General features: G+C 37.0%; 2 protein-coding genes across 4 annotated transcripts; one reads left to right on the top strand and one right to left on the bottom strand.

Annotated features, from left to right (window-relative positions):
- Positions 1–149: 149 nt before the first annotated feature.
- sh2d3cb (SH2 domain containing 3Cb) lies at positions 150–7,490 on the bottom strand. Of its 3 annotated transcripts, none has more exons than XM_056745119.1 (11): positions 7,366–7,490; positions 4,853–4,892; positions 4,071–4,199; positions 3,479–3,912; positions 2,659–2,735; positions 2,116–2,567; positions 1,728–1,843; positions 1,471–1,642; positions 1,264–1,375; positions 971–1,180; positions 150–728 (listed from the first exon to the last, which is right to left on the bottom strand). In XM_056745119.1, the coding sequence occupies exons 2-11, from the start codon at positions 4,877–4,879 to the stop codon at positions 565–567; spliced, it is 1,893 nt and encodes a 630-aa protein (XP_056601097.1). In that variant the 5' UTR covers positions 4,880–4,892; positions 7,366–7,490; the 3' UTR covers positions 150–564. The 3 variants fall into 3 exon arrangements, with proteins under 3 accessions (XP_056601097.1, XP_056601094.1, XP_056601095.1); XM_056745116.1 differs by lacking the exon at positions 7,366–7,490 and adding an exon at positions 5,782–6,201; XM_056745117.1 differs by lacking the exon at positions 7,366–7,490 and adding an exon at positions 6,267–6,390 and having other exon boundaries at positions 151–728.
- Positions 7,038–10,434, top strand: cfap157 (cilia and flagella associated protein 157). Its single transcript, XM_056745120.1, has 8 exons — positions 7,038–7,274; positions 7,627–7,898; positions 8,515–8,668; positions 9,026–9,293; positions 9,403–9,533; positions 9,781–9,931; positions 10,003–10,172; positions 10,257–10,434. The coding sequence occupies exons 1-8, from the start codon at positions 7,123–7,125 to the stop codon at positions 10,402–10,404; spliced, it is 1,446 nt and encodes a 481-aa protein (XP_056601098.1). The 5' UTR covers positions 7,038–7,122; the 3' UTR covers positions 10,405–10,434.
- The last annotated feature ends 1,434 nt before the right edge of the window (positions 10,435–11,868 follow it).

Raw genomic sequence — 11,868 nt, forward strand, 5'->3', positions numbered from 1 at the left:
TCAGTACTAAAATGTAAACCAAAGTCTTCATTGCAATTATCCAAAATATAATTTGTTTCTGTCTTTTGTTTTTAGGGTCAAATGTGACCTGGACATGTAATTCTAGGCCATGGGAGTAGTCAGATAAGTCAGATTCACAGAAAACAGACCACAGGATTTTATGACAGACAAATAAACATTTTTATTTTTTTAACAAGTATTTTATACCACCATGACATATGTAGAAGAAAATGTAGTGCAAAGATCAAACTTTGAATTTATTTATGAAGATATGTGTATGTTTGTGCATAAAAGATTAAACTTTAAGAAATTGTACCCATGAGTAAATATGACCCATTATTTGTTTGTTGATTTAAAAAAAAAGTGCAATTAAATACATACGTCAGGGTTGATAGCTACAATATTCCAATGATTAAAGTTAAACTCGCTTCAAAATGTAAGTGTGCAATGAACATACAAAACAGAAACATTGAAAATCAAATAAGTTAAAACTGCAAAATGAGTTTTTGTACAGTTGCAGACATACATCCTCTTCAGACATACTGTATATTCTTATCTAATACGTCATGTTGCGGAAAGCTCTAATCTGTTAGACAGAGCTGTCAGCACTTCATCAAACTTTGCAAATCGTTCATCTTTATTTCTTTCCACACCTCGACTTCCCCACAGCAGACGCATCTGAAACTCGGTGTGGAACACCTCCCAAACATCTGCTTCCTCCTGAAATCCTGCATGTAAAAACATCATGACTAAGCTGCTTGGTATACTAAATGGACTCGTTACAACAAATGGTTGTTCTGTGGCTTTTAGTCTGCCTGTAAGCTTTAAGGCTTTTGTGTTTTTTTCATTAACTTTTGTAACTATGTAATCTAACATCCTATAAACAGGAAAGGCCTTTATAAATGCCACTCTTCTAAATTTCGTTGAAAATCTGAAACCATAGAAACTGTTTAGGCTATACAGCCATTACCCTGCATTTTTGCCTGTGCATTAGCACTGAAGATCCTCCCATTGCGTGCGATGGTACGTGCCGTATCCAGATGGCCCAAGATCATGGCCACTCCAGTGTCAACACTTTCCCATGACTCTGACTCCTCAAGAGTCACATCCGTCTTCTCAAGAAGAAACAGCAGAGGGAGCACGTGGGGAAACAGCATTGTCTCTACAGCTACACTTATATCTGCAATACAGTTTGAATTGCATGTCACTATTTAAACCTCAGCATATGAACTCTGTATCACAGGCAGAAGTGTGAAGGAATACCTTCTCCATCATTCATCGACCTCATTGAGGCTCTAAGTGTTTTCTCATAAAGAACAGCACTTTCAGTGTATTTCTGTCGCAAAACCGCCCATGTGTCTTTCAAGCGAGTAATCTGAAATGCAAAATTATGTTTTTGATAAGAGCCTACTACTATTGAACATAAGCACATCTTCTATTTTTTGGAGGTAGGCACAAATTCCACCATACCTGTGGGATTTCCAAACATTTCATAACTACGGCAAAACCAAACATGTTCCTGAGGTTGCTCTTGAGCTCAGAGGCTAGACAGATGATTTTATGCAGTAATGCAGCTCTCTCTTTTGCACTTCCAGTGCATCCCAGCACCTGTACAGCCAACATGATGGACATGGTGTGAAACCTGACGGGAGATAAAGAATTATTTAGTTTGATTTGGTCCGCTTGTCATTTAAAAAAACAGTAAGTCTTTTTTGGGGGTAACAAACCTTTCGAGCAGGTCTTGACGGAGCTGATGTCCATGCGGGAGGGTGAGTAGTTCCATACCTGAGCTCACTCCCATGTTTTTCATCATATCTTCAGACATATCCAGGATACGAGCAACCTAAAATATATATTTTTTCTGTTTATGGTTAAATCTTTATATTTATAAAGGGAAAAATCACCCATAAGTAAATATTCTGCCAACTTTTTTTGACTCATTCAAATCCTGTTTGTGAAGCATAAAAGAAGATATTTTGAGAAACATCTCAGTGGTTTTATGTCCATACAATGGAAGTCAAAGGGGGTCAATAGGTTTATATTATATAGGTTTGGAATGACATGAGTAAACAATGAAATGCATGAAAAGACAAGCTTAAATCAAACCCATCATACCTTACAGTCATCTTTGGTGATATGCATGGCCATTGTCTTAACATCCACATCACACAGTGCATCCTTCACTCTTTTAAGTAGTCGAGTCTCTAAAGGTTTATTTTCAGCGGGCAGCAGCGGCGACTGGTATGTACTCGCTCTGAAACAGGAAACTGTTTCCATGGTGAAAGGCACAAGATAATCATCTTCATACTCCTGTATCTCTTGTTCTAGAGAAGGCAGTTCTGTAGCCACATGGACTGTTCCTGGATCAGTTTGAGGATCAAGAGAGTCTCTGTTAATGTTTTGATGTGTCATGGTGGATAGAAGATGTAGTGTTGGTTCCAAATAGATAAGAGTGTCCTCAGGAGGAGATGAAGAAAGTCGGATATCACTGGAGTTCTGCAGAACAGGTGAGGAAGGGACTATTACAAACTTTCTGTTTCCTGATGGGCTTCGTCGTGGCCTGGCCACTGTAAATTAAAGCAAAACGACAATTACATTAATGACTTGTTCATAGCTAAAACATAATTTTTAATTTTATGGAAAAATAATTATGCTTACATGTATTCATTAAAGTTGGAGACGAGGATACTACAAGATGCTGCTCTAAAGTGACGTCAAAACTCTTCACCACGTCGCTGTATAATGTAAAATATATTTTTATTACATCAAATGTATTAATACAATATCAATTGAATGAATATATAAATGAAATATAAGATAAATTGAGTACAGTACAATTATTTATTAAATCACCTGCAGAACGAGACTACTATTATCGTGTGTTATATTTTATATTTTATTAATAATCTATAAGTAAAACATTAACATTACATCAAAAAACATTTTCTCTGTTTTTAAAGCCAAATAAGTTATCGAATGCAAAATGCTGATTTGATATTTTTATTACATTTAACATTTAAGCAAGACTGTTAAAGTGCCAATTGACCAACTAGCATCAAAACATTGCTGTTTCTGTAAGCCAAATAAGTAATAAAATGCAATGCACATTTTTGTTAGTATATGAAACATTTAAGACTATTAAAGTCTTATTCCCAGATATCAAAAATATTGAAATAAATAAAGATATTATATCACTGTTCAGCTTCAAGCCAGCAGAAAGACTGAAATGTGTAATATATTATAAAATATACCAACACAAAACATTTAGTGCTATCAAATTTTTTTTTATACTGGGTTAACCAATTGGGTGTGTTTGAAGCGGGACGTTTTATAATCTGACCAATGACAAGCCAATGTTTAGGAAAAGCAGTTACTAATCAGATCACCTCTGGTGTCATTAAGTGAACCAGAAATGACACACTTCACTTTTAACACAAACAAACATTTATGATGAAAAATGTAAATGAACAAGGTAGACCTCTGTGGATGTATCTGCTCAATTTCCAAAGCTTCTGTAACAGTTACACTTTCCCTCATCTTCTGGCTTCCCCTCCTACTGGTGGGCAAGTTAACCGGACTGTTCTCCGCACTTGGCAACCCAAACATGGCCTCGAGATATCTCAGTGGAATTGTCCTGTTAACTTGCGAATACACATATGCGCCACTCTGCTTTGTCAGAGGCCTTGGATTTACAATATAGGAATGAACTAACGCCGGCACTGAATCAAATGTTTCCCCTTCCAGAATGTATTGCGCTCTACTATATCCGTCGTGAGATCTGAGCAGAACTTTGCTGATGAGGAAATTGAGAGTTTTCTGGTTCCAGCGGCAGGTTAAGACGTAGTCTCCGATGCTTGTGAGGGAGTCACGGACAAGAAATTCCCCATCCTGTTGCACAAGAGACTCAGACACCTGTGCGAGGCAATGCAAGGTCATACATCTATTTTGAACATTTCATTATCAAGTAGACTGTTTTGAGTTAAAGAAAGACGTATTAAAACAGGAAATAGAAACAAGCATTTAGTTTAGCTTTAGTTCCATAAGAAAGATTGTTTAACTGGTCTCTTCACCTTCCAAGGTATACAACCGTGATACCAGGCATTACTAGATAAATTACTGCTGCTCAGTTTCAACTCTTCCTCCAATTCCTTCTTCAGTTTCTCCGAAGGGGAACTCAGCAGGCACGTCTCTCGAGAAAACTAAAGGATGTAAAATAAGGTTTCTTGAGAAGTCATGAAAGACATCTTGCGAAAAGCAACGTTTCTCTGTACTCTTTTCGAACCGTGACTCAAGTCTGTTGTTAAGGGGACATCATTGTGTTAGAGCTTTAAAAAGATCAATATATCATTGCAACAACAATCTCCGAGGAAACTCCAGTGCCCGAGCGTTTGGATGTTTAGAGCAATAAAATTGATATAAGTGAGCTTGGATTATGGGAAAATGTCTTTACTGTTGTCCCGTATTGTTTAGAAAGACAGATGGCAATGGAACTGAAAAGGGCTGCTTTTATTCTAGAGGGTAACACAGAACTACCAGTGGCGCTAATGTTTAGTTGGTGTAAAATAAACAGTAACATTTGGCACCAGTTGGTTGCCTGCAACAAAGTTTGTCCTCAACCATTCTGAAGAAGACACAGGCATCGGTCCAAGCCCTTTTGTGTCACCCATCTTAATTCAATTGCGGTTTAATGGCTAAGCGCTCTGATTTCTTTTGTGACCACAACTTTGTTAAGAAATGTCACCAGGGTCATATTTTATGCCTATAAGGAAATACATAAAAGAATGGCCATCCTCTGAACAACCCTGAGAAGTTTTCAAAGTTAATATATAAATAGAATAATGGACTAACTTACCTCTACATAAACATTGCTGTTTTCCATGGGATCTGGATGACTGTAAAAGCATTAAAAAAGTTACATTAGACAGGTGTGCTTGTTTTTTGTATACAGTCAGTGTGTTGATGAGCCAGGATTTGTACTTGATTCTAAATTAAACGTCTTCAACCAATTCTTCAGATGAATACAATATGTGCCTTTGACTGCTTTGTGTATAAGTGGTGCATTACAACAATTCAGCACATAACACACATCCAACAACTCCCGGGTACCGCCTGCTGTGTCCATTCCCAAACAAAAACAGCCCATGCCAGACAGGCTGAATATCTCAGAGATTACAACACTGCTTCCCTTTGGTTTCACAATCAAATATTTAACGCTCTGTACAGGACACAGCCTTCTGGCTTAAAAATGTGAAAAACCAAAATAACACATTCCTGAGCACATGGCGTTCACACTCAAGCATATTACCCAAAAATACAATTCATGAAAACTATTTTACTTATTCTTAGATGATTATATTCTATATAAATATATGAATATTTACGTTCTTACATTTTTCCTAAATCTTTCTGTACAACAGCAACAAAAAACATGATAAGACAGGTACATGGTATACCAAAAACCATACCCAAATGAACAGAACAGAACTTCACTTTACTTTATTATTTACTGAGATAAGATAGGATTTACTAAGATAACGTTAACTGTAGTAGATTCTAGTGTACTGTACTATGACTAAACATTTTAATGTAGGCTATACCACAGTATGCTGTAGTATAAACGATGGTAAAATGACACTGTAGTACTAAATCATTTTATATTTACATGGTTCTGAAACACATAGTATCTAGGAATTTTACTACACTTTACTATAATTACGGTATTTTTTCCCACGTGCGTATGACTGTGAAACAACGTTACAATAACTTCAAACATCCTCCTACCATCTATGGATCCTCAAAGTCATTCTTTTCTACTTAATTTGTAGTCAATTTCCACAACAACAAAAAATACAGTAGTACAGGATAAAGACTAACAAGTAGTCTGCCCTACGCGCTCGATGCGTTTCCGTTATGATGCGTCTTCTCAAGCGCAAATGAACCGTAGGAACTCGAGAGCAGAGCGCAAAAAACAAAAGCAAAGTTACATAACGAGAAGACTCGCCTTCTCAAACCTCTCTCTCTACCAGACAACAACAAACAAACACCATGAATCACTCAAAACAGACTTAACGAAGCAACCAGCATCCTATTGTAGCAACCTGCAGCTCAATAAATGCTGTGGGTTCGAATCCCAGGGAACACACTTGAATGCACCGTAATTTCACTTTGGATTAAAGCGTCGCTCCTAAACATTTTCATGTTCATTTCATGTTCAAAACACAGTACCAGTTCGCAACAATATTCAAAATAATTTTGTAATATCTCACCTTATCCCTCAGAGCAGGTCCCAGTCCATTAAAGCTGTATGGGATCAACTCAAAAGTCAGATACTAACATGAGAAGGACCTCTCAGATGTCTGTCTTGTGTTTGCTCTGTTGACTCCCAGCGCGTCTATTATTCTGTGCTACAATGTGACAGTGTCGTGTGATGACGTCGTTTCTTTATGTATCTCTCTTCTACGCCCCAAACTCCCCAGCTTTATCAGTAGGCTATGTTAGGTCTATCGTACGTGTGCGCAACATGTTTAGAGAGATTTAAACAGAGCTCCAAATCAAGTTCGCAGAATCAATCATTGTTTTTCTTGTGCAAATTACGGACTGGCGCTCTTCAGAGCAGGTGGAGCACACTTCCCACGTCTTTATTATGGTGTCAAAGCGGATGCTTAAAGCCAAGCCGTTTATAAAACTACGTTTGATTCTTAACAAACATAATAAACAAAATTGACCATACGTATACGGGAACTCACAAGCGTTGAAATGCACAGAATTAGTCAGCGTTGAAACTTAGTTTGATCGAAAACTGAAGTAAAGCTCCTGTGAAATGTCTGAACAGTTTTGTGCAATATTTTACTGTTGCATTTGTGAATCACAGATTAAATTATGCGCAGACCGAGCGGCGTGACGTCCAAATATCGCGAGAAGGATTCGAGAGCCGTGTTTTCGAATTCATTCTCGCGGTACGTTGACCGATCTGCGCAGATCTGCGCGAAGTCGAACACGCATGTTATTTCTTCATTTTTTAGGCGCACCCCCACGCGCGTGTCTGCGCACACGTCTCCATGACAACAAGAACACACGAGTTTTAACTTTCGACAGCGTAGTGAAGAAGGAACTAAAAGTTTAATGCCTCCCAAAAAGAATGGAAAAAAGAGCGACGATAAATCACTTAAAAAGGAAAACGCGACATCTGATAAGAAGAACGCCGAAGAGTTACAAGAGAGTGATAAAACGTTTTTTCGAGCTCAAATACGAGATTTGGAGGAGAGACTGGAAAGGTGAGAGATGCTCGTGATAAAAAAATCACAACCATTGACAATGTTAAAGTTTTCTAATCAGAGATGAAAACATAGGCCTGTAGATACTCACCTTCAGATGAATGAAATTTCAGTATCTTCTTATCTTAATTTTGTAAGATTCGTAAGATTATATAAACACATACTCAGAATACAGATAAATGGACCATTAAACTTTTCCATGCCATGTGTTCGTGTCCTTAAGTAAACTAAAGTGAAACTATGGATCATATTTTACTGTAAATTATTAACCAGGTAACATACTCAGTAGGTGTGTCAACAGGAAGCACTTGCCCTTTAATACATTGAACAGTGACTGTGTCTTTTCTTGCAGATATCAGCATAAATGTGACGAACTGGAGATCCAAGCCAAAGACTTGCAGCTGAAGATTGATACTGTAGAGAAAGAGAAGAAAGACATTGTTCTCTATCTCAAACGCAGAGTGGCTAAAAAAGAGGATGAAGCGAATGATCTGATAGAAACATTATCAAAACACCAGCAGGATCAAGATGCTGAGCGGGACTCCTTTGAGTTAAAGCTGAGCCTGCTTAGACTCGAACTTCAGGAAAATAAAGACAAATTCACATATGAGAATATGGCCCTCGGTACAAGTTTCTCAGATATCACAATTGAAATACTGTACGAGGTTTTTAGCCACATTAGATACTTCATCAAAAAAAGATCAATCAAATGAGTGGATCCAACCAAACACCAAGAAATATCTTGATTCTAGTTGTTTAAGCTGTTTTTGATGCTTGTTTTGTCTTATTTTTACATTAGGTAATTTTGAGAAAAGGAAGTTTTTGTGGCTCCCTGGTCGAGAAACCTTAATTTTTATTAAATGCTGTAGTCAGTTTCATTATAGATTGCCAAAATGTTTGCCATTACTGTAATAATAAAGTGTCATTTGTGTATGAATATTACACTCTAAAAAATCTGTAAAAATAGGGCACAATATACCGTATTAATATGAAGAATATTTTCCGAATTCACTTTTACAGATGTTAACCTGTATTTTAAATCTTTCACTGCATAAAATAGCAATTGAGCATTAACGGAAATGTCCATAAAATAAAGGAAAATGTACTGGCAATTTTCTGCCAGTACCTTTCCGTTTTGTTTTAATAAAAAAGAATTACGTTCTATATAAAGTATTACATTTACATACTTTTAACGTGTTTCACTGATTTCTAATTCTTATATGTTCATTTTTGTGTCCAGCTGGTAAACTGGCGTCTTTGGAAGAGTTTTCTCTGCAGAAAGAAACACTCATTGCTGAACGCAGGGCTTTGGAAGAGCAGCTTCAAAAGCAAAAAGAGGAACACCAGACAGAAATCTATAATCTGGAGAAAAAAGCTGTGCTAGATAATGACAGGTGAACTGTGTTCTTCAACATAACTTGACACTTATCTTCAACTTACACTCGGTCAAATGTATACATGCTGTGCACTTTTTAGGCGCTAAGATATCACAAGATAGATCGTCCATCCATCTGGCATTGAATGACTGCAATGTAAAGAAGAACTCTACAAGGAGGCATTTACTTAATAAACAAAGTGGATCTGTTGCTTGTTATATTTAAACAGTACTCAATTCAAAAGACATGCATAGACATTCAAAATGCCATCCATAGACTCGCTTCGTGAAAGAAATCAGCCATATAAAACAGCCATTATGCTAGTTAGTCTTTAGATATTGTGTTTTTAAAAGAAGGACTTTTGCTTTTCTATAGGCTAAAGAAAGAAATGCTGGAACACGTCGCTGCTGTGGCAGCAGAATTCCGACGGGAGTCAGATGAGAAGATGCCGGAGACCACGAAGAGGGCATTGCAGGAGAATCTGTCTTTGACTGCCCAACTCATGCATCTCTCCGACAAGACCAAAGAACTGCTGAAGGAGAGTGATGCTCTGAAGGCCCGAGAAAAGCAACTCAAGATAGAAAATGAAACCATGGAACCGCTACTTCACGAGATAACCAGGAAGAATGTCGCAAATCAGAAGGTTTATCTGTTTTATTGACATTGACCTTTGTGACCTTTTGTGCAGTCATCATCTATTGTTTTATCGCCCAATAAAATCCTGAAACAGAACTCTTTTTAATTCATGAAAGGTGGTTCAACAGTTAACAGAAAAGTGCAAGCAAATGCAGACTGAACTGGAGAAATACAGCAAACTTCAAACAGAGCACCAAGAGCTTCTGGAAGATCATTCAACAGTCAGCACAGAGCTCCATGTTCTCAGGTTAGACTTCTGTGTCCATGAATTTGATTAATCCATTTTGTATTTTGATACAATTACTTTAAATGGCTGATTTGTTGCTTTTTAATAAGGTTTTCTTCATCATGTGCCTCTTTCCATCATTTAACTCGACCAAAAAATCGTACTATTCATGTTGTTCGTTATTCAATTAAAAGGCTACGGAAAGTGTCTTAACGTTTTCAGACCTTATGGTTAAAGCAAATAATAATAAACTTCGCTATACTTCCAGACAGAATCATGCAACACTTACAGAAGAGCTTCATCAAACCAAAGCTGACGTGAAGATACAGATAAAAGATCTGGAGGAGGAGACTAGACTGTGTGGACAGCTGAAGATGCTTCTTCGGGAAGCAGCCGAAGCTTTAAAAGAGGCCCTGAGGGTAACAGACAAAATAAACTGTTGTTAACATCTAGTTCCAGGACAGGAAAAAACTCTTTATTTTGGTAACAGGAGGTCCCTGAAAACGAGGACTCAGAGGTTCAGGTTATCATGCAACGGAATCAGATGGTGGAGAAGCTCTTGGCTGTGCTGGACACTGCCGCAGCTGTTGGAGAAGGTCCGTCTCTTGTTGATTTTATGCCGTGCGGCGACCAACCTACAAAATCTCAAAACATTAAAAGGTATGTTTAGATTACACTTATTTAAATAATTTTGTGCTTGTAAGTTCACCTGACTCATTTTATCGTCTGTATTTTCAACCACAGAGCAGGTGAGCTCCACCTGCAGAAATCCGCCAATCATCTTTCTCACTTCAAAACTGGAGACCTGGGATTGGTCCCTCGGAAAACACACAGCACCTCATCCAAGACAAGACATCTTTCCAAGTGCGTCTACAACAATCAGCACAAATAAGTGTACATCCATAGGACATAAAGAAAATGTATTGTTTTATTAAAATGTTAATTACGTAGACAAATGAAAGGAGGGAAGAGAATTATGGTCATAGATTAATTATTTGACTGCACTCTTTTCTATAGGTAATGAGTAAGCAAAAAAAGGCAAATGGCCTAGAGAAGAATCTCTTTTATAAGGTTACAGTACCTCATAAAAGAAAGTGTGAGCATATCTTGCCACTAGATGGCAATATTACATCTAAGCATCAAATACAGACCGACAAACATGCCATTTTCAATTTTCGAGGGTTCTTGAATGTTGTTTACAAATGTTAAAAAGTTGAATGTTATGAATGAAGACTTACAAAGAAAGCGCAGATTTCTCTTTCTTAACACCACCTTTCTTTTGTTGTAAAATTGACCCCCAAAAAAGTCACATTACAGATCTACTTACAACTGATTCTACATGTTCAATCATTCATTGTTTATTCAGAGGTAAATGAGAGATCTACATTGGCAAATAATTCTTTAGTAAACCTTCATAATAAAAGCTCTGTTGAATCGGTTTGTAACTGAAAAACACTGACATGATAGTTCTTTGGTTTATGCTGAGAAATGGAGGTATTTTAACAAACAATATTCAATAGAATATTAACAGACCTTATTCTTTCTTTATCCAACACGCTGCTCAGAAATAAAGGAAACATACATGAAAATAGAGAGCTAAAACGTACTCTCTGTTGGCAAGGTAAGATGGCTCCTGAAAATTAAACAAAAAAAAATCCACACGTGACTCTTTTTGGCTAAAGCTATAGAAATATTTAGATTGGCATGACATCAAAGCCGGTGCTTATGACAAACAAAAGAAGCGAACGATTCTAGTGTTCTCATTTTCAATCAACAACTGCATGAGGTATGTAATATTATTTCAAACCACAGCTTTTAGCATTCAAAGAAATGAAAAAAACTGAGTAATTATGACAAAGCAGAAGATGTTAAACAGCGACAGACACATAGGGCTCTTGTCATATATCTTTTTCAATTTTAACTAATGTAGTGTAGTGTACTGTACGTGATGGAATTGGACAATAAAACTGTGATAAAGGGTAAGTTGTGTCTTATTGAGTGACCAAAAAATATTTTTTGTACCGTTGCCTGAATATCTTTCAACACCCTACCCCCTTTAATGAAAAGATTTGTACCAATAAGGATGTTTGGCTGCAAAAATAACTTTTTGTCTGTTTTAGATGTATATAAAAACATTCCCTTACAAAAGTATAAAAGGTAGTTAAACTTATGAAAAAAATATTCAAATCTAAAGATTAAAATGAAATCCAACCACAGACTTAAACATGAACCCATTTCTGTAAAATTGTCCCAAAACACACAGAAATGAAATATGGGAGGTAGATGAATACATGTTCTTTTTCAAGTGTGGATCTACCTCCGTTACTCTAAGCTTGATGGCCAGTCATATGTTGGT

The sequence above is a fragment of the Triplophysa dalaica genome, chromosome 4 (genome assembly GCF_015846415.1).
Source record: "Triplophysa dalaica isolate WHDGS20190420 chromosome 4, ASM1584641v1, whole genome shotgun sequence".
Taxonomy (NCBI): domain Eukaryota; kingdom Metazoa; phylum Chordata; class Actinopteri; order Cypriniformes; family Nemacheilidae; genus Triplophysa; species Triplophysa dalaica.

Coding starts and splice junctions, on each gene's coding strand:
- sh2d3cb (XM_056745116.1), bottom strand. CDS start 5,804: ATGACTTTGAGGATCCATAGATG. Junction 3,913..4,070: donor ACGGTTGTATACCTTGGAAG/GTGAAGAGACCA, acceptor TGCCTCGCACAG/GTGTCTGAGTCTCTTGTGCA. Junction 1,181..1,263: donor GTCGATGAATGATGGAGAAG/GTATTCCTTCAC, acceptor ACTGTATTGCAG/ATATAAGTGTAGCTGTAGAG.
- cfap157 (XM_056745120.1), top strand. CDS start 7,123: ATGCCTCCCAAAAAGAATGGAAAAAAGAGCGACGATAAATCACTTAAA. Junction 9,294..9,402: donor AGAATGTCGCAAATCAGAAG/GTTTATCTGTTT, acceptor AATTCATGAAAG/GTGGTTCAACAGTTAACAGA. Junction 9,534..9,780: donor ACAGAGCTCCATGTTCTCAG/GTTAGACTTCTG, acceptor CTATACTTCCAG/ACAGAATCATGCAACACTTA.